Below are 21,871 nucleotides of genomic sequence, written 5' to 3'. Positions count from 1 at the left end.
TCGCTCTCTCTCTCTCTCTCTCTCTCTCTCTCTCTCTCTCTCTCTCTCTCTCTCTCTCTCTCTCTCTCTCTCTCTCGGTTAGGGTGACCAGATGGCAATGACTAAAATCCGGGACGCTGTGCCGGGGGGGGGTACACTGTTTTTCTTTTTTCTTTTTTTTAATTTTATTATTATTATTAATTTCGAAGACATTTACACATTTATTTCTTTAGAAGTTATAGTTTTATTTAACAACAAGCATTGTATTTTGACAAGTTGCCCAACTGAAAACAGTTCATTGTAGGCCTGCTTAAAAACAGAACAAAAAAAAGGTAATTTTAATTCATTTAAACTCTTAGCATAGGCCTAATTAATTCATAAACTAAAATCTCTTGGCAACGGTTTTTATTAGATTATGACGTTTCTCCCATATCTCTGCTGCCACGGGTGTTGTCTTCATTTGTTTGCCTATGAGACAAAAAAACGGGAATCAGTGACTGTTATTATAACAAGGTAAAGGGTAAAACGCATCTTTCATAGTCTGGCTTCTACCTCGAAGGAGGCTTTTGTGACGACTCGGTGCTGTTGCTGTATTTCGCGGATGATTTCACAGCAAAGAGGGCCTTCTTGTTCTCCAGGATGAATTTGTAGAACTCTGCACAGGTCATAGCCAGATTCATTTTAATTTTTATCTCTGCACGGACAAGCTCCATTGAACACCTGTTTCGCACGTCAGTCCAAGCGCCTTTCATGATGGAGAAGACCCGCTCTGAGTAAGCATTGCTCACAGGAACGCTGAGGACGAAGGACAATAATTTTGTAAACTGCGGAAACGTGGACGGGGTCTTCAGTACTTGGGCCCAAAGATCGCCAACTGAGTTGCTGCTCGTGTCCAGATGGGCCAATACATTCTTCAGAGCGCAGTTTTCGTTATAGAGCTCATCCAAGTCCAGATGCTCTTCCATGTTAAGAGCGCACACTGCGTCTTTAAGTTTACTGTATCTGATCTCTCTTTGTTCCTTGATATTTAAACACTGTACATTGTAGAGATATCCAGTTTGTGAAAAGTCGAACCACTTCTCCAAGTAATCCACAGCAACTTGTAAGAAAGAGCTAAACTCTTGGCGTAGCCGGTCAACTTTATTGCTGGGAGAGGAAGCCATAATATCATCCACTTTTGTGCCAAAGAAAGCGTCGTTTTTGCGCTGCTGCAGTTTGACTCGGAGGTCGTTCATCACTCCATATACCTCAACTGAAGTGAGACTGTTGCTTTCAAGACTGAGGACAGCTGTGGAGAATATTTTGAGAACATTCTGAAGGAAGAAGAACGTGATTTCAAGCTCATTTGGATCATCTTGTTCGCCATGCTCGTGCCCCTTGAGCGCATCCCAAATGGCACGGGGGCATTCCTCCTGGCCCAGCGACAAAAAATAACTTTTCACAGCAGGCCAGATGCTCACCAGTCGATTTATTGCAGGGAGCAAGCTCAACCAGCGTGTGGGGACGTGGCGTAACAAGGTAAGATACTCCATATCAACAAATTCAAACATTTCTTTTAAACTGGCAACTCTTTTTGCGGAGCAGCTGAAATGGTTGAATGATTTAAGAACTATGTTTTCAACATCGACTTGTAGCACATTGCAGGCCCTTTTAACTGCATTGTGGATGATGTGAGCTGGGCAGTTTGCTGGGATGATCTTGCTGTTTTTCTGCTTTAGATTTTGGTAAACTGAGTGTCGCTTGCCATAATTTACTGGCGCATTATCAGCGGAGAAAGCTGATACGTTGTGGATGAGGAGGTTGTTTTCCTTTAACTTTTTTAACAACATGTCAGTGATTGCATCCGCACTTTCCTCTGCCTGTTCATAGAAATCCAGCACTCTGTTCTGAATGCCTTGCTCTGGGGTCCAAAATCTCACTGAGAGAGGAAATGTTTTCACATTGCCTTTATTTGAAGCATCAGTAGCGATAGAAAAAAAGAGCTGCTCTGTGCCAAGGCTATGGGTGAAGTCAGATGCAAGAGGAGCCAGTACATTGGTGACAAGGGCCTCTGCTTTGGTGCGACCACAGCTTATGAGTTTGGCAATGGCTGAATCTTGGTACAGTTTTGGTGTCAGTTTCATTGCGCAGTCAAGGGACCGGTATGACTGCTGATGAGAAACGCAGTGAAATACAGAAGTTAACTCTGCAGCAGCAACCTTACTGTACACTGAGTCATCCTGTGGCTTGAAGAATGATGATAGCAAAGTGTTGGTCTGTACAGCGTTAGTGTTATTTACATGCTGCTTGCCGCTAGCGTGAGACTTGAGGTCTGACTCTCCCCCGTGAGAAATACTAAAGTCTTTTCGGCACACTTTACAGAACGCCTTATTTACATCCCCAAATGCAGCCGTTACCCATGTATATTTCCTCGTCCATTCCTCTCGGTATTTGCACAGACGTTTTTTCTTTGCTGGGGGTTCATCAGATTTTTCCGGAGCATTGTTCACCTCCATTTTAACAATGAATGTGTGTTAGCATAGCATACATTTCGCGCCTATAAAAAATATAATACAAACGTCATAATTCATGCGCGAGTGACCACTGCGCAGGCTGCAGAAGGCCTGAGACATGAAGGCCTGAGACGAGACGGCCAGGCAGCGGCCCGGCAGTCATGTTTTTGGACCGTGATAACAGGTGTATGGCTAATTTCGGGACAATTAGAGCAAAATTCGGGATCCGGGACAAGCGGCTGAATTTAGGGACTGTCCCGGATTTTCAGGGACGTCTGGTCACCCTACTCTCGGTACGCAGATAATGAAGTGCAGTCAGACGCGTCAAGCACGCCAAACAATTGACTCGAACTCAGACAAGCGACAGTTTATGACAAGGTTGGTGAGACTTTGGGAGGCTGAGTAGAAGCGGTGCTCTCCCCTTTTCCCCCTCTCGCTATCGGTACGCAGACAGGGAAGTGCATTTAGATGCATGAAGGACGCCAAACATTTGATGCGGTATGTAAATGTTTTTACCGATAAAACATTAGAGTGTGACTGCGGCATAGATGCTGATGTTTAATAAATATATTTTATTTTTGGAACTCAGGAGTAAATCAAGGAAAGACTGTGCATCTCTCCAGCCATCTGCGTACAGAACGCTGCGGTGTGAACCTTGAGCAGAGACTGCGATTGTAAGTCATGTGATGGTGTATTTATGTTTATTGAAGAGACGATTTATTTAAATGCGATCTTTAAAGCTCGTGTCCGGAGTTTGAATCGCAGCGTCTCCCAAAACACTGTTGGTCCCTCCCTCTGATTTCGTCCCTTTATTTGTGCACGCGCGCAGTACATGAGAGAAGTGCCCGGAGTGCTGCAGCATCTCGCCTGTTTTGCTGTTTTCCCCTCTTCTACATTTAGTACATTTAGTAAATAATAAAGGAATTACGTTAGAATGCTGTATTGAGTCTAACTTGTCCTAATACCAAAATAACATGAATCTGCTAGGACGAACTAGTAAAGTTTCAATATGTGATTACACTCGTGTATCCCTCTGGATGACGTTGTTTATCAAACTTAGTGCATTTACGCGTGTATATGTGTTAGATTGTTTATTTATTTCTATCTAGAGTTCAGAATTGCATGACTCCTCTGACGAAGAGTATGTCCCAGACGCCCCAACATCTTCCTCCAGAGGTCGGGCATCTAAACGAAGCCGTCAGCCGGGCTATGGAGGCCGTGGTCGGGGAGCGACGCGAGCACCCCGAGCCAAAAAACGTCCTGCAGTCTCTTGGCCTGACAAGCCGTGGGATTGGTAACTTTTCTGGAAGTTGCTGATCCCTGATGCTCTCTCCTCCACAAGCAAAACAAATGTGCGCGCGGTTGCGTAGTGTGTAGCTCGCCCACCTCTGCATGGGCGTGCTTGCTGTGCGCGTAACCGTTGATTGACAGCATGACAAAGCTGAAGCTCGAACTTGATTGGTCGGCAGCGACCGGCGCTTTTTGGAATAACATGGGGGTCTATGAGAGGAAGGCGAAGCTCAGGAATAAATTTTCATATCGCGTCATACTAACTTTATATTATAGTATCGAACTAGACTAACACATTTAAGCTTTGTTAAACAATGATACATAAATTGAAAACAAACGGAAACGCCGGACACGAGTTTTAGATATAGTTTGTGTTTCTTTTTAGTGGCAGTCATCATGATATTACGCACACTGCTGGTCTGAGTTTGCCTGGGGACCAGACAGCCTTTATATTGTGTATTACAAATACACATAAAGTCAGTCTGGAACTGCTCCATTGAACCAAATCTAGCCCAGAGGCGGGACTACCGATCACAGCTTGAATTGGAGAGAGCCAATCAGCGTAACACATGTGTGACGCAATCACTAAGCGACCTAACAATTGCCTTTCCGCCATGATGTTTTGTAGTTTTAACAGCTTCCTTCGCCTTACAGGGGTCCTGAGGAAAATCTAAGCTCTCCCTTTCAACAGTGGAGGGCAGCATTACGCATTCTATCGTACAGCCTGCCAGAATTAAAAATACATCCTTTTTTAAAAAGAAAAGCTTTAAGAGCTGCTTCTTGTTGAGGTTTTAAGGACAAATTCAGCCGGTGCAAAACAGGAAAGCGCATGAAAGAAACCTCGCTCTGTTGCGGTCGCCAACTCGGCCCTGAAGATGACGCATCGTTAACTCCCGCCTCTGGTGCTCTGATTGGTTCGGTCTGATCTGCTCGGAGCTTGAAAACCTGTCAAAATGTGTCAATGGAGGAGGGCTAGACCGTATTCCCGTATATCCCTTATAACGGGAATACAGTCTAGCTAAGCTAGGCTAGGTCTGAGTATTGAGTATACGATGTAAAGGTACGGCATATAGGTTAATTATGTTATCAGCAGAACTGATCTTTAATATGCCGAATATATCTTAACCTCTGACTGTTTTATAGGACTGTCTGCTAGTGCGGTGACTGTCACTGTTTTTCTTTCACTCCATGACTTAGTTTTAACGGGCCTTTGGTTTATTTTGTTTTTGTTTGTTTACTTTCTTTTCGTTGTGGGCCTTACATTTGGTGACCCCTTTCGTGTCAAATTTGATCATTGGTGATTCTTAAACGGTTGCAGTGGTTGTAGATCCTACGGGATTTCGTGAGTGTGTCGGTCCCACCTACCATTTCGCCCTACCCTCTTCCTTCTTTGTTTCATAGGCTGCTATTTTACTCACAACGCACAATCGCCTTCTGCCTTTGGCATATTTTGCACAATTGTATTGACTACTGTGTAGCTGTAGCCCCATTTATTATCCGAATTTTACTGTTTGGTTTATATTGTAATAAATTTTTGTAATTTTGTAAGCCGTCCGCCTCCCATCCTGGTTATTCTGGACACTTACCTGTTGTGTGGTGAATCGGAATGAGAAACACTAATTATTCTATAATATAGTACTCATTCGATCACTACATTAGGACAGGGGACTGCTCTGGGGCGCTGTACTGTAGTCAATGGTAAGGTGGATGATTTCCTCACTTTAACACTCACAACTCGCTCAATTCTTGATTGATTTACAAACGGTTTAGTTTATTACAAACCTTATTAACGTGGCTATGATTCGGGCTCAATTCCGAAATTGCAGCTTTTCGTTTTGAAAAATGCGGCATAGTTGTGTCTTTTCTGCCTGGCTACTCAAGGCTGAGAACACAATCAGATTTTCAATTATTAGGTTTTCCTGAGACCAGCGTTTTTTGAGAACCGAATCTTTAGGCGAAATTACATTCTTTGTGGTTGTGGTTGTGTTTATTTGCTTGTTAAGAGACTTTGATTGAGACCTTAGACTTATTGTTCGTATACATCTATGCCTGGATTAGTTAGCCTGCAGCCGAAATGCATTGTGGGTAATGTAGGCACCAGGTTCATGAAAAGAAAAGACAACATCTGTGTTTGTTGTGCATTGATTTTGGTTGAGCTTTGTTTTTATCTGTGCATTAGAAAGCTGATAGTAATAAAAAAAAGTGCAATGCTAAATAATAAAATTACATTTACATCCATTTATGCTGAAAAAAGATGATATCTGTGTTCATTTTTTATTTTTTTGCAGTGGCAGCCTGAAGTTTAGAGAAGTGGAAGGTCCTCTGCAATCCTCAAACCAGCAGGATAAAACTGTGAAGATTACAATATAAGTACAAACCATAAATTAAGAATAGTACGACACTAAATAACCTTTGACTAAAAAGACAGCCAGCAGACAATTTTCATGCCTGAGATTTAGAAATAAATAAATTCAAAAAGCTTAACATGATGCTGTGCAGCTAGTTAGAGATATTGGTCATCAACCTTTAATCTTGTTTTTTAAAGAAGGCGAGATTAACTTAAAAATTGCCCACTCCATTGTTGTAACTTCAGTTGTTTATGGGACACTGCAGAAATCCTGGAAAATGATTTATTGAAAAGAGTGGGAACCTTGTTATTATTTTTCTTTATGCATTATTTATTTTTTTGTTCAAATGTCATTTTTCATTTTAGCATTACTTTTTTGTTATTTGTTCATCATGTATTTTGTCTATTTGAATATTGTAAATATTAAAGATTGACAGTATAATATCTGTGTGTGTATAGCTATTTCTTCATTACCTATCTACTTAATATAAGTTTTATATGAATTCAATGGTTTTAATTATTCTTATGTAAGCAGTAAAACAAGTACATCTCTGACGTTTATAACAAACCAAGCTGTTGTAAAATCGGTTGAAAGTTGAGCAATCTACAGTGATTTTAAAATCCATGCTCCATTGACTTTAAAGGCATTAGAGGAGATTTAATTTCCTACGACTTTGAACGTAGCATGCGCACATACAACCTCTCCTCACCCCCCTCAAACCTCCCCCCTCTTAACATGTACGAAGAAACGCCCCCCTCCAGAAACTTGCGTAGGACTCGTGAAGTTGTCTTTTACGGCTGGGTCCCCCTGGATCTTTATCTGCCATTATGTAAAAAAAGATGAGCAAAACAAGTCGCCAGCTAACTACGAAGCTATACCAAAGCAACACATACAGAAAACACGTAAGTCCAAGGCGTACGTAATCTACGTAACTAGGCCTGAGCCGGAAGATTTTTGATTGACAGAAAAGGGAGCAAACCAAACGCCTCGGTCCGAGCGCATTGATTGGCTGATGTTTTTCAGGTCCTGCCATGTCCACAGTTATTTTTATTTTATTTTTTATTCTTTTAGAAACCATAAATACAAGTCCACTAAAGGTCAGTATATTCATTTTATGTGAATCAGACCAATTAAACAAAAAAAAAAAAACATCCTCCATAATGACTTTAATGTTATGAGTGATCGAGCAGCCCTGTCCCAAGATGGCCGCCATGTGGCGACGTTGCTCCCCATAGGCTGACAGCGCTCATGAGCCATCTAGTGTTTGTATATATCTATGTACGGACCGTTAAGGTCACTGAAGAGCTGGCCGGTTAACTACTGTTTGCTGCACATTGCAGGCAGTTTATATGAATGCCTTTGACGGCGAACATTGTATAATTGCTCATTAATATTTATGGAAAGGTAAAGTGCCGTATCCGCAGGCCACAGGCTACGGGTATGGGTCCGTATCTGTAGACACTACGATATTTTAAATGTAGCAGATATTTAAACATCTCGGTAACTACAGAGCTGCTGGTGCAGCAGAGAAGCAGGTCCGGGAAGAGGAAACACTGTTGGGGTGTTTGGGTAACAACATCTGGATTTATTATCAGAGATGAAAGATGATGAGGAAAGAAGAAAAGAGGAAACACAAGATTGATGAGTAAAGTTTTCCTCGTAAATAGAAGCATTTAAAGCCTTCATGTGGAGGTTAAATGAATGCTGCAGTGGGATGAGGTGGAGCATCAGCACAGAAAGAACTATTAAACTTTGCTCTTTATAAACTGTGAAATAGAACGTTGTCCTTGAAGAGGATGTGTTTTAGATCAGTTTGTTTAGTCAATTTAAAGTTCACAGCGAAACCAACAGGGCGGGTCCAAATAGCAATTTCTGGGCTCCGGATATTTGTTCCCAATTAATGACGAATATCCGAATATACTAACATGTGCGAAGTGAAGTGTGGATGTCAGAGTTGGTAGTTCCGTGTGATGCAGCAGCGGGGCGGGAGGGGGGTCTCAAAACGAATATTCGGATACCATCACAGCGACCGAATATTCAGGTCCAGCCCTAGAAACCAAACGCCAACATCTGGAGCAGAACCTTTGTTGAAGCCAAACAGATGTTCAGATCCATCATGTTGCTCTGAATGAACACCAGAGCTGAACAGAAATCATCATTTTCTGGGTTCTTCTTTGGCCTCGGTCCACCTCTCCTCCACATGTAGGAAATGTGAGCTGGTAGTTCTGGAGGAATCCTGCTGACAGACAGACAGACAGACAGCAGTGATCTCAGAGCTCAGAGTTCAGCTGGAAATGGAGAGGAGGAGCAGCACTGAGCAGGAGATCCAGGAACATGAGAACAGGGAGGAAACATGCAGCTGTCGGTGAGTTCAGACTCAGAGGAAGAAAGCTGGTTGTGGAGGAGGTGAGAGTCCGTTTTCTCTCTGAGGACTTTCAGAGTTCACTTCTGTGGACAAAGAACCTGAACGAAGACAAACATAAACTAAAGTGTTCCTTTGATTTTTGTTATTTCCTGAACTCTCACTCAGTGTTTCTGGTTTTCCTCTCAGACTGACTGAAGTCCACAAGATGAGTGAGCGTGAGGAGGAGTTTCCAGCCTCCAGCCGTCTGTCCATGAAGAGTGACTGGTCCAAAGGTCTTCAACCAGACTTCAGAAAAGAACCTGAACCCTCAGACACAAAGTAAGAAAGCTGATTCATAGGTCTAATTTATTACATCTGTCAGTTATATGTTGATTGTAGAGGCTAATCCTTGGTTCGTTGCTTTCTTCGTTTTCTTCATTAACCTCTTCTTTGAAACGACCGACACACAGACTTGTCTTTTACGCATGGGCACGGCATGAAGACCGTGTTTCTCCGTCGGCCATCGCTTTTATTCTCTCACAGTAAACAAACAAACAACGTTTTCTTCTTTGGTAAAGACAGATAGAGCACAAGTGCGCCCTCTACAGCAAACCGCACGCACTGATCCTATTGCAACTCATGAAGTCAAATCAAATGCATATGAAATGTAACATTTCTTTCTAAGCAACAAATACAAATGCATGAATTTATCAAAACATTAATATATGAACTGATCATTCATGTCGGATACAAATCTTATAAAATGGTGCTTACACTGATGATGGTTGATTTTAGTTGGTAGATTAAAATGAACTTTGAAAAGGTTTTTGTGACACAAACAGAAGTCATCTGCCCTGTTTTTCTCTCAGCATCTGTGACAGTAGAAAATCTGTAATCAAAGAGGACAACTGCAAACGTTAACCATCTCATCATCTGCAAGTTGTGTATTTCCAACGACATATATGATCAGAGAAGTGATCAGTGATTGATGAGAGTACAACCATGTGTTTCAGCAGGCAGAGAGCAGAGTCTGCGGTCTCCAGCTGTCTGTCCATGAAGAGTGACTGGTCTAGAGATCCTCCTCCATTCTTCAGTAAAGAACCCAAACCCTCAGACACAAAGTAAGAAAGTGTTTCTGCTGTAAAGATGAAGGTTTAGGATGAAGGAAGATGCTCTGCTGAAACAGTCACACAGTGGTCAGAATGCAGAACTCTTTCAGACTGAGATGGATCCTGGTCTGGGTTTTAGAAGCAGAACTTCTGATGGTGTTTCTGTGGTAAAACAGCTGAAAACCTGGATTTGACCATTTCCAGCCAATATTCAAACATCTTCATCCCAATGGTGAAGTCACTGTAAAGACTTTCAGATTTGCATGGTTTGTACTCTGAAAGTGAACTGAGCCGAGCTGAGCTGCCAAAGTGAGTAAAGCAGTGAAGAACAGAAGCAGCTGTCTGTGATGGAAGGCTGTTACTGTGAAGCTGCTGCACAAAGTGTTGAGTTTGTATGAACAGCAAACTGCAGGCAGATGAGTGAGAGTTTAATCAGACAGCTGATGGGAAAAGAAGTGAGTGGAGTTGATAATAAAAGGAAGCAGCTTTTTATTAGCGGCTGAACTCAGACAGAACAGTAGCCTCACTTTTACTGTTCTCTTCTGCTCTGTGGAGTCACATGTGGATGTTTTTCTCCAGATGATGTGAGATGTGATGAATAAATGTGTTGACAGAGTGATGAAGAGGAGGGGAGTTTGTGTGGAGGAGCAGCCGTCCTGCTGTGCTCGGTGTCAGGACGTCCTGAAGGATCCAGTCTCTAGCAGCTGTGGACACTGGTTCTGCAGACAGTGCATCAGCTCATACTGGGACCAGTCTGCTCCATCAGGACACTCCTCCTGTCCCCAGTGTGGAAAAAGATCCAGAAGCAGCAGCTGTGGACAAAGTAAGACTGAACATCTGCTGGTGGACTGATGTGTGGAAACTGAGCTTGTTGTTGTGTTGTCCAGACATGAAAGATGTTTGTGTTTGCTGAGTCTGATTGTTTGTGTGGTCTGTGAGCAGGTGTTGGTCTGCAGGAGGTTCTGCAGGAACATAAGATGAGTCTGAGGAGGAGATGTGAACATGTGACTGAAGGAAGTGATGAAGCAGGAGGTGGAACCCTCCTCAACAGGATCTACACTGAGCTCTACATCACAGAGGGACACAGTGGAGAGGCTGATGTCCAACATGAGGTGGGGCAGCTGGAGACAGCTTCCAAGAAGAGCCTCCATGACACTCCCATCAGGTGCCAGGACATCTTTAAAGCCTTACCTGAGCAGCAGAGAGCCATCAGAGTGGTCCTGACCAACGGCGTGGCCGGCGTGGGAAAAACCTTCTCAGTGCTGAAGTTCACTCTGGACTGGGCAGAGGGCGGAGAAAACCAAGACGTCAGTGTGGTGGTGGTGCTTCCGTTCAGGGAGCTGAACTTGATCAGAGATGAGCAGCACAGTCTTCTCACGCTGCTCCATGTTTTCCATCCAACATTACAGAAGGTGACGGCAGAGCAGCTGGCTGTCTGTAAACTTTTGTTCATCTTTGATGGTCTGGATGAAAGCAGACTTTCACTGGATTTCACCAACAGGAAGGTCGTGTCTGACATCAGCCAGAAGTCATCGCTGGACGTTCTGCTGGTCAACCTCATGGAGGGGAATCTGCTTCCCTCGGCTCTGGTCTGGATCACTTCCCGTCCTGCGGCAGCCAATCAGATCCCTCCTAAGCGTGTGGACAGGTTCACAGAAATACGAGGCTTCACCGACGTCCAGAAGGAGGAGTACTTCAGGAGGAGGATCAGTGATGAAGAGCACTCCAGAACAATCATCTCCCACATGAAGACATCCAGGAACCTCCACATCATGTGTCGACTCCCAGTGTTCTGCTGGATCACTGCTGCAGTTCTGGAGCACATGTTGACCACAGAGCAGAGAGGAGAGCTGCCCCAGACCATGACTGACATGTTCTCACACTTCCTGCTGGTTCAGACACAGAGGAAGAAGAAGAAGTACCATGAGGGACCTGAGACGAGTCCACAGGAGCTGACGGAGGCTGACAGGGAAGTTCTTCTGAAGCTGGGGAGGCTGGCCTTTGAACATCTGGAGAAAGGAAACATCATGTTCTACCAAGAAGACCTGGAGCAGTGTGGTCTGGATGTGACAGAGGCCTCGGTGTTGTCAGGAGTTTGTACCCAGATCTTCAGGAGAGAGTGTGAGATGTTCCAGAAACCAGTCTACTGCTTTGTTCATCTGAGCGTTCAGGAGTTTCTGGCTGCAGTCTACATGTTCCACTGTTACACCAACAGCAACGAGGAGGTGCTGAAGAAGTTCCTGGGAGAAAAATATCTGAACTCATCCCTGAATGTTTTCCTGGACAGTGTCATGGAGAAATGCCTTGAAAGCAGAAATGGTCACCTGGACCTGTTTGTTCGCTTCCTCCATGGCCTCTGTCTGGAGTCCAACCAGAGAGTCTTAGGAGGTCTGCTGGGTCAGACAGAGAACCGTCCAGAAATGATCCAGAGAATCATCAAGAACCTGAAGGAGAAGGAAGCAAAAGAGTCTCCAGAAAGACATAGGAGAACCCCCTTCGGTGGAATAACTTCGAGGATTTATGACACATCTCCAGACAGAATCTTCAACATCTTCTACTGTCTGATGGAGATGAAGGATCTCTCAGTCCAGCAGGAGATCCAAGAGTTCCTGCAATCAGAGAACAGATCAGAGAAGAGACTCTCTGTGATCCACTGCTCAGCTCTGGCCTACATGCTGCAGATGTCAGAGGAGGTTCTGGATGAGTTGGACCTGGACAAGTACAACACATCATCAGATGAGGGAAAACGGAGACTGATTCCAGCTGTGAGGAACTGCAGAAAGGCTCGGTGAGTCCACATGTGATGAACATGATCAGAGTAGATCAGTAGTTGAGTTCTTCAGATCTTCTCAGTCTGGTGGTTCTGCCTCAGTTCTCAGAATGCTCCACGTCTGACCATCTTCACTTCAACTCATTTGTGTTAAAGTGGTGAATACTGATGGAGGTGATGATGTGTCAAATCTGGGCTCAGAGGTTCCTGCTGTGGTAGAATAATACAAACCAGCTCTATGATGGTGGAAGTTTGCTCCAGAAATCTCAGCGTTTGTGTCCATTCTGATGTTCCACCAACCATCAAACATTTATTTTCACCCTAAGAGGATGAATTATTTCCTCTGATTTTAAAGCTCCTATTGGAGCCGATCACAGGACAATAATTCCTCCTCTTAGTGTGTAAAATGAAGGTTTTGTGGTTGGTGGAGAACCAGAACAGACAGAAACATGGAGATGTTTGGACCAAACTTCACCTCATAGAACTGCTTTGTTTTATTCCATCACAGCAGGTTGTTCCACTGAAGACCACATGTTCTTATTCATGAGAAGATTCATTTCAGGACTGCAGCTTCATTATTTCTCCAGTTGTGGCTTCAAACATCCACAGAAATCAACACCACCCACCTTCTTTAAGAACTTCTACCTCAAAGAGTTCCACCACCTGTGAGCAGAGATTTTCCACATTTTCCTGAATCAAATCACTGATTTAAAGCGATGTGAGATGGTCCGGTGTGAAGTGGATGGAGCCTCTAGAACGTTCTCGTTCTTCTCAGTGTTCCTCTTGTTGATTTCAAACTCCACATGTCAGCTGTGTTTGGTCTCAGATGTTCTGGAGCTGCTTCAAATGCTGGAAAAAGTGCATTTTTTAGTGGGTGGTGTTTAAAGCTGATGAATAAATGAAGAGTTTTTCTGCTTGGTTCTGATCATTGTTCCATCCAACAGTTTGTTCTTCTGGTTCTTCCTTTGGCTGATGGAGGAAACATGCAGATCTGCTGGAACTCATGAAGAACTGTAGAGGTTCTTTCTGTGGAAGCATTTGACAGTTTTCAGTGAAGCAGTAAAGTTCTTCTCCCATGAGGAGCTTCTGAAATCAGTCTGATCTGATCAGACAAAGCTTTGAGCAGATTATTTCACTCTTTAGAGTTTAACATCAGATCTGTGTCATTAACTAACAATATTTCTGAGAGAAATGATTGATGGAATTATTGTTGTCACAGTTGGAAATTAGACTTGTATTAGTTTGACTTGTGAGTTTTCATTTCAGATTATTTAAGTCTGATTTAATTCCAGTCATAAAATAACATTAATTCTGTGTCATGTTGAGTTTTTGTGCCTTTAAAAGACTCAGAAGTAGTTTGTGAAATGTCCTGGATTGATAAATAATGACAGTAAATGTTTAAAGCTAACTTTGTGTGACAGTGATGAGGTAATCTTGATGCTGTAGCAGTGATTTGGTTTCTCAGGTAGAGAATAATCCTGAGATGAGTGGAGTGATTGAGTCTCTTGTCCAACAGTTTGTCTCTAAAGCTGGTTAACTTGGACATGAGGCTCCGTAAACCACTGATCAAAGACTGAGTCATGGAGCTTTTTATTGATGTGAACTCAGCTGTTGGTTCTAAAGAGGGAAGTGGTTCCAGAGTCCAGATGTGACGTCTTTCCTGATGTTCAGTTCCTCACAGAGAAACTCTGGTGTTTTGTGTGTTGTTGCTGCAGAGAAGAGTGGAATCAGGAAATGCTCAGAGGTGTGAATATTTCAGAGCAGAATGCTACAAGTCAGACTGTTTCCAGAGATGTGATGGACACAAAGCTCAGAGTTGTGTTTTTAACGCTACAAACCCTGATAACATGTTGGTGAGACGTTGTGGTGGAAATAATTCAGCCTCAGTGGTTGTTTGTGTTCAACAAGTTCTTCAGAATATCTCTAAAGAACATTGAGGACTAAAGTTGACTCAGTGGTCTGTCATCACAGGAGAATATTTCCTGATGTTCCTATTCTTGGTGTTCAGATGTGATCAGTTTGGTTTGTGTAGCGTTTGACAGCAGACTGTAAATGTTGAGTGATGGAGGTGAAGCTGACAGCAGCAGGTCCACAGCAGAGACATCATCATCTTTCTACTGGAACTGTTGACTGAAACCAACTCAGTCACAACATCCTGAGTCCAGGAAAAGCAGGACAGAAAATGTTCTTAGCAGGAAATATCAAGTGTCCTCTCTCACAATAACATGTTTTATCTTTTATTTCTCATTACAGACTTGCTGACTGTCAAGTCACAGAGAGTCACTGTGAAGTCGTGGCCTCAGCTCTGAAGTCCAACCCCTCCCATCTGATAGAACTGGACCTGAGAGGGAACAGGCACCTGCAGGATTCAGGAGTGAAGCGTCTTTGTGATGGACTGCAGAGTCCAAACTGTAAACTGGAGACTCTCAGGTCAGTTCACTGAATGTTGGTGGAATTTATTCACTTCAGATTGTGAAGTGAAGGTTTCAGTTTTGGTTTGTAAATGTGGAGGATTTTTCTGCAAACAGTCTGAAGACGTTTTATTTTGTGGATAAATGCCCTGATGAGCTGACTGCAGAGTTCCAGTTGGAGGACAGAATCCACAGTCCTGCTGTGTGTCTGAATGTAAAGCTGATGTGAAAGTGATGTGAGGCTTCAGCACATCCAGTCAGTATGTTTGTGTTTCCACAGTGTTTGTGCTGAGCTGCAGTGGAGCCTCAGGAAGTCAAAGAGGAGTTTAGTTGTCAACAGTGTGGAAGTTGATTAGTGTGAGTCAGAAGCTGAAGCTTGATGTCAGTGTGAGCTGAGCTGATGAAGTGATTCCTTCCAGTGGAGTTGTGTTAGGAAGAGAGCAGTGGACAGTCAGTGTGGACAGCAGGAATCAGAATCCCTCTGTAATGTACAGATGACATGTGACTGTTGTTGAAGACACACTGGAAGATGTGAAGGAGACAAAGCTAGCAAGCTGATTTCCACAGAAGAAGAAGAAGGTGATGGAATAAATGAAAGAATGAAGAGATTTGATGTTGATCCTTTGATGAGAGAGTGGACTGAAGTCAGCAGATGTTACTGATGTGTGGACATGAATAGGTGGATGAATGTTGTGCTGACATGTGGATGATGTGTGTAGAAGGCTGACATGATGATGATCCACAATAAGAGAAGGACAAAGTCACTGTGCTGCTTTTAGAGAAAAGATGATTGATGAGGACAAAGTAATGTTGATCTGCACATTCAGAACCTGAACACATCTGATGGATCATCAATGATTTTATACACATCTTTGTTTCTTTATTCAGCCTGCGGCACTGCTGGTTGTCAGAGATCAGCTGTGATTCTCTGGTCTCAGCTCTGAAGTCCAACCCCTCACATCTGGAACATCTGAACCTGAGCTACAACAACCTGAAAGATTCAGGAGTGAAACATCTGAGTGGTTTTGTGGAGAGTCCAGACTGCATCCTGAAGACTCTGAGGTCAGACATCATGTTTTGTTTGTTCTCTGAGATGAATGTGATGTAAAGTTGTGGTGACTCTAAACTGCAGCCATCAGGCTGATCTTCTACTGATCCACACTGAGGATCTTCATGGGAACGTCTGTTTTCTTCTTCTCTCTGGTTGGTCTCATTTAAATGTGAAATCATGATGTCATATCTGGCTGATGGAGCTCCTATCAGCTCACACACACATGTATGAACGTGCACACTCAGGCCTCCAGACTCAGTAGAAGATCATCAATTGTCCCTCAAACGTCCAAAATATTTCTGGATAGGAGTTACAGTAGCTTAGTGTGTGTGGTGGGGGTGTGTTCATCTGAAACTCTACACAGATGAAAAGAAGATGTTTGTGTTAGAGAAAAGAGTCTGAAGACGTCACCTGGTCCTCTGAAAACTGTGATGGACACTTTCCACCATCAATGACAGATGGATGAAGAATGAAATGATGTTTAGTTTAGTTTAGTTTAGTTTCAAGTTTATTTGTAAAAGGACAGCGTGCAGTTACATTAAAAAGATGGTTGCACCAGATTTAGCTTCAAGCTAATTTCCATCTGTAGTCCTTGGTCAATAAAAAACATTCATTATTTAAAACAACGCATATAAAACGCATTACCTTAATGCAAAACAAAATCAAAATCAATCTTAAAATATTTACAAATATGTATGGAACGTTGTTGGTTTATAGAACAATAATCAAAATGCAAAAGTATAACGAGGAAGACTGTTTTCAAACCAATTACAATATATTTAAAGTGCATTTAAATGACAAAAACAGAGTGCAAAAGTACAAAGATAAAGTGCAGAGTTGTATGCGAAACAATAGTTTCATAAATCCTAAAGGTGGTAGCTATCAGATGGTACCGACAAGGGTAGCATCTGATAGCTCTATACCAGATTGGTACTATAAATACACACTGTACTATTTTTACACTGATAGTCTGGTAGTCTGGCAGCCATCAGATGGTACCCACGAGGGTATCATCTGATGGCCAAATACCCGTCTGGTATTATTAATGCGAACAGGACTGATGATCAAACAGCCAGTTTTTAACAGCCCGAGAAAAGGTGTGGAAATCTGCCATGTTCTTAAAATTGTCAGGCAGCCCATTCCATTCCTTGATGGCTTTGTAAGAAAAGGCTGACTGAGAGAAGGCAGACTTTCTTTTGGGAATGTGGCAGTCACCCCTTAGTTGAGAGCGTAGCTGTACATAGGTCTTTAGAGGGGGTGGTGCTGCGTCATATTAGATTTTATGTACCAGGCGGATATCAGAGTACCTGATCAGGTTGTCAAAGCTTAAAATTTTATATTTTTCCAATATGTTGCAATGGTGGTACCGCCGGGGCTTTTTATCTAGGATTTTCAAGGCCTGATTATGTAGTGCCCTGAGAGGGTTTAGAACTGTCAGTTTGGCTTGAGACCATGATGACATACAATACAACATATGGGATATAATTATAGTATTGAAATAAGTTTTTGCAGCTTCCAGCGACAAAGAGCTCCGAATGTGCTGGAAGTTCACAATGTTAAATTTTAGAACCTGACAGATCTTTTTGACGTGCTTATTAAAATTAATCGTAGGATCCAATATAACACCTAAGTATTTTACTTCCTCTACGTTTTTGATCATATGACTACCGACATAGATATTAGGGGGGCATTTAGATTTTGCTTGTTGGAGAAATACATTGTAACGGTTTTCTCTGTGTTCAACGTAAGGCATGACTTGTTAAGCCATTCAAGTGCTTTTCCCATTGTAACTGAAAGCTTAGATGCGACAGAATTTGCATCAGAGCCATGTGCAAAGAAAACCGTGTCATCAGCATACATCAAGACCTCCACATCATCACAGATGGAAGGTAGGTCATTGATGTACAAACTGAAGAGTAACGGCCCCAGAATAGACCCTTGGGGCACACCTGTAAAACAGGTTGTGAACGGCGAAGTTTTGTCATTTATTCTTACGCACTGTTGGCGATTTGCTAGATATGACTGAAACCAACTGATAGTGTTTGCGGAAAGGTTAAAATTTTGCAGTTTTTTCAGCAGCAGAGAGTGGTTCACTGTATCGAATGCCTTACGAAGATCCAGGAAAATGGCCCCAACTACCCCTCCCTTATCAAGACTGGATTTGATCACCTCGAGGAAATAACAACATGCCGTGTCGGTAGAGTGTTTTGAACGAAAACCAAATTGCATGGGATGTAAAATATTGCTATTATCAAGGTGCTCAATCAGCTGTTCTGCAACAATTTTTTCAATAACTTTAGAGACCGCAGGCAGTATACTAATGGGTCTATAGTTCTTAATATCCTTTCTGCTACCTGACTTGAAAATAGGTGTTACAATTGCTGTTTTAAGAGAGGAGGGAAAAACACCTTCACTGAAAGACTGATTTGTTATATGCACAAGTGGTGCTGCTAAAACATTTTTATATTTCTTTACAAACAACGGGTCAAGTCCCCATGAATCCTTAACTCTGGAATGAGAGAGTGACGAAATAACTTTGCTGACCTTTTCTTCATTCACATATTCTAAATTCAGAACATCCAACAGAGAGGGAAGTGACCCTCTAGTAAAACCACAAGCTACAGACCCTACAGAGGCTGATAGTGATGTTGTGGGCGCCTCGATGTTAGAGGGACCACATAGCTCTGAGATGGAGGTGATAAAATACTCATTAAACATATTTGCAACCTTCAAGCTGTCCTTTACAGTTGTTTGTATAGCAGGAGCAGATGCTCCACTATTTTGAGAGTTTACATCAAGTTCAATGGTTCCTTTGCTAGTCTGCTCTTTCCCAGATAGTTTATCAATACACCTCCATATCAGTTTACTGTTTCCTTTGGCCTGTTGTATCATTTCTAGAAAAAAGTCAGCTTTTGCTTTTCTCAGCTGTCCTGTGACTTTGTTTCGTAGGCTTTTAAAGAGCAGCTGATCAGTGTTGAGCCTAGATTTAAGATACCTTTTCAGGGCAGCATCCCTTTCTTTTATTAAAAACCATAGCCTCTCACTTAACCATGGGAGCATTTTTTTACTTTTAAATTTCCGCACCTGGGTTTTTGTAAATTTGGAGAGAGTTTGAAAAATATAATTTTTAAGAGTGCTGCAAGCCTGCTCAGTGTCCTGCCCACAAACTAGATCTTTTTGAACAGTATTTGTAATTTCAATATCAAACAGCTCTATATCGCGTTTTGGAATATGAGATATATATACTTTATCTCTATTTTGATTTCGATACCGAAACCTTGAAAGTTTTCTCGATACCAGAGTTAAATTGTGGTCCGATAGACCTGTTATTAAGTTATAAGTTCTATTTACACGATCCCATTTATTAGTAAAAATCAAGTCCAACAATGTTTTGGTGGACCTAGTTATTCTCGTTGGAATGTAGAGTCCTGATTGAAAGGTCTCCATGGTTCCAGAACATGAAGATCTTTTAGAGTCTGGAGCCTCATTTTGTCCACGTTTCCTTCTTGTGTGTTTGTGTGACTGTGAGCAGAAAGTGAAATAAATGTGTGAGTGTTTTTCCTTGTGTTTGTTGCTCAGCATGAGTTTGTCTGAATGGAGCTACTGGTGGAGCTGCAGAGTTTCAGAGCTGAAGTCACTCCGTCTTTATTGAAGCAGCAGCATGTTGTCATTAATATTAATGAGAGCTCTTCTTCACTGCTTCTGTTGGACTGTTTGAAGCTGCATCCTGTTGGCTTCAGCTGTTTAGAGTTTCCATTTACTAAACTTGGACCTTCTGAAGCTTCTTCAGCTCTAAACTCATGATGAAACTCTGAATGATTTCAAACAGGAACTTTGTCTCCTCAACTCACACCTTTGATTCTTCATTCAGATTGGAGAAATGCTGGTTGTCAGAGATCAGCTGTGATTCTCTGGTCTCAGCTCTGAAGTCCAACCCCTCACATCTGGAACATCTGGACCTGAGTGAGAACAACCTGAAGGATTCAGGAGTGAAACATCTGAGTGGTTTTGTGGAGAGTCCAGACTGCATCCTGAAGACTCTGAGGTCAGACTTCATGTTTTCTTTGTGCTCTGAGATGAATGTGATGTAAAGTTGTGGTGACTCTAAACTGCAGCCATCAGGCTGATCTTCTACTGATCCACACTGAGGATCTTCATGGGAACGTCTGTTTTCTTCTTCTCTCTGGTTGGTCTCATTTAAATGTGAAATCATGATGTGATATCTGGCTGATGGAGCTCCTATCAGCTCACACACACATGTATGAACGTGCACACTCAGGCCTCCAGACTCTGTAGAAGATCGATTGTCCCTCAAACGTCCAAAATATTTATGGAGGAGTTACAGCAGCTTAGTGTGTGTGTGTGTGTGTGTGTGTGTGTGTGTGTGTGTGTGTGTGTGTGTGTGTGTGTGTGTGTGTGTGTGTGTGTGTGTGTGTGTGTGTGTGTGTCTTTGTTGTGTACTTTTGTTCCTCCATGCAGGTGTTTGTGGTCACATGATGATCTGATCTGAGAGCTGCTGGTTGGAACAGTTTGGTTTTTGATTCACTCTGATTTATACAGAGATGGAATGAAAACACACACACACACACACACACACATATTCATTGAAAGTAGAAAATAATGATTTCACATCACATTTATGTGGAGATTTTTAAATGTTCCACTGAATGAAAAATAATAAACTCTGAGAGTTTCTGGAACCTTCTGAAGCTTCTTCAGCTCTGAACTGATGATGAAACTCTGAATGATTTCAAGCAGGAACTTTGTCTCCTCAACTCACATCTTTGATTCTTTATTCAGATTACAGGGCTGCGGTTTGTCAGAGATCACCTGTGATTCTCTGGTCTCATCTCTGAAGTCCAACCCCTCACATCTGGAACATCTGGACTTGAGCAACAACAACCTGTATGATTCAGGAGTGAAACATCTGAGTGGTTTTGTGGAGAGTCCAGACTGCATCCTGAAGACTCTGAGGTCAGACTTCATGTTTTCAGTGATTCAAAGTTCTCATCTTTGGGTGAATGTTTCTTTTTTTTCTCATTACTTTTAATTTAGGGCGTAAAAGCTGTGACTCTTTGATCACTGTTATGCGGCTTGAAGTGAACTGGTGTTTGGCTATTAAAATTATGCATGAAAAGACTGCTTTTATTGTCTTAAATGTTTCCACTCCATTTGATTGTCTGAAAAATGAGGAGGAATACCTTGACAGATTAGCATTTATTGGGTCGTTTATTGAGGAAAGTGCTCACACAAATATATCTGTGATGGGTGATCTGAATGCTGACGTATCCGATGAAAAGTCTGGCTTCGGCCAGCACCTCCTACAGTTTTACCAAGACAGTAAACTGGTTCTTTCAGTCAGAGACTCCTGCCTGCTGACAGTTCTACATACATTAGTGAAGCATGGCATACGACATCATGGCTTGATCATATTATGTGTACTGCTGATGCCCACCATAGTATAATAGCGATGGATGTCCTGTATGGGTTTCTATAACTGATCATATTCCTGTTTTCATGGTGCTAAATGTTGGTAGTTTACCTGAATATAATAGTAGTTAATTGTGAGCAGAGTATAAAACTGAATTGGGCGAACCTTACAGAAGTTGATCTTGAACATTATAGATCAGTGACTGATCGTAATCTTAGCAACATTAATCTATCTGTTGAAGCTATAATATGCAGTAATATTAACTGTAAGGATCAAAAACATATTGATGATCTGTGTGCTATGTATGAATCCATTGTGAATTGTTTAGTGAACGATGACAAAACCTTCTGCCAAAAGAGGAAAAAATATAACATGAGACCTGGGTGGAATGAATCTGTGCGGGAAATACATGCGGAAGCTAAAGAAGCTTTCAATAACTGGGTGATATCAGGGAAGGCAAGGTATGGCCCAGAATGTGAAAGAAAGAAAAGAACTAATGCCAGATTTAAACATGCTGTAAGGTTTATAAAGAATAATGAGGACGCTATGAGATCTAATTCTATGGCCAAAAAACTTCAGCAGAATGAAATCTATGAATTCTGGAGTGAAGTTAGAGCAATAAATAACAGCAAGATGCCTTTACCAT

General features: G+C 42.2%; 2 protein-coding genes across 11 annotated transcripts in view; one reads left to right on the top strand and one right to left on the bottom strand.

Annotated features, from left to right (window-relative positions):
• Window positions 1-185: 185 nt before the first annotated feature.
• Window positions 186-2,757, bottom strand: LOC127531426 (uncharacterized). The gene is made up of 2 exons (XM_051940841.1): window positions 532-2,757; window positions 186-447 (listed from the first exon to the last, which is right to left on the bottom strand). Exons 1-2 carry the CDS (start codon window positions 2,472-2,474, stop codon window positions 393-395), a joined length of 1,998 nt encoding a protein of 665 aa, XP_051796801.1. The 5' UTR covers window positions 2,475-2,757; the 3' UTR covers window positions 186-392.
• Window positions 2,758-2,760: 3 nt separating this feature from the next.
• LOC110968289 (NACHT, LRR and PYD domains-containing protein 12-like) overlaps window positions 2,761-21,871 on the top strand; it is an 81,135-nt gene continuing 62,024 nt past the window's right edge. For 6 of the 10 annotated variants that reach the window (XM_051940834.1, XM_051940833.1, XM_051940832.1 and 3 more), the window contains exons 1-10: window positions 2,761-2,969; window positions 3,054-3,145; window positions 8,661-8,792; window positions 9,467-9,574; window positions 10,177-10,385; window positions 10,505-12,350; window positions 14,586-14,762; window positions 15,632-15,805; window positions 19,666-19,839; window positions 20,595-20,768. In XM_051940834.1, the coding sequence (XP_051796794.1) occupies window positions 2,940-2,969; window positions 3,054-3,145; window positions 8,661-8,792; window positions 9,467-9,574; window positions 10,177-10,385; window positions 10,505-12,350; window positions 14,586-14,762; window positions 15,632-15,805; window positions 19,666-19,839; window positions 20,595-20,768 (3,116 nt within the window). In that variant the 5' untranslated portion in view covers window positions 2,761-2,939. Of the gene's footprint in view, window positions 2,970-3,053; window positions 3,146-6,049; window positions 8,475-8,660; window positions 8,793-9,466; window positions 9,575-10,176; window positions 10,386-10,504; window positions 12,351-14,585; window positions 14,763-15,631; window positions 15,806-19,665; window positions 19,840-20,594; window positions 20,769-21,871 lie in introns of all 10 variants that reach the window. The other 4 variants (XM_051940828.1, XM_051940827.1, XM_051940830.1 and 1 more) reach the window with 4 other exon arrangements.

The sequence above is a fragment of the Acanthochromis polyacanthus genome, chromosome 20 (assembly GCF_021347895.1).
Source record: "Acanthochromis polyacanthus isolate Apoly-LR-REF ecotype Palm Island chromosome 20, KAUST_Apoly_ChrSc, whole genome shotgun sequence".
NCBI classification, from domain to species: Eukaryota; Metazoa; Chordata; class Actinopteri; family Pomacentridae; genus Acanthochromis; species Acanthochromis polyacanthus.
Note: the sequence above shows the minus strand (reverse complement) of the source record. Positions and strands in the feature narration are given on the sequence as shown.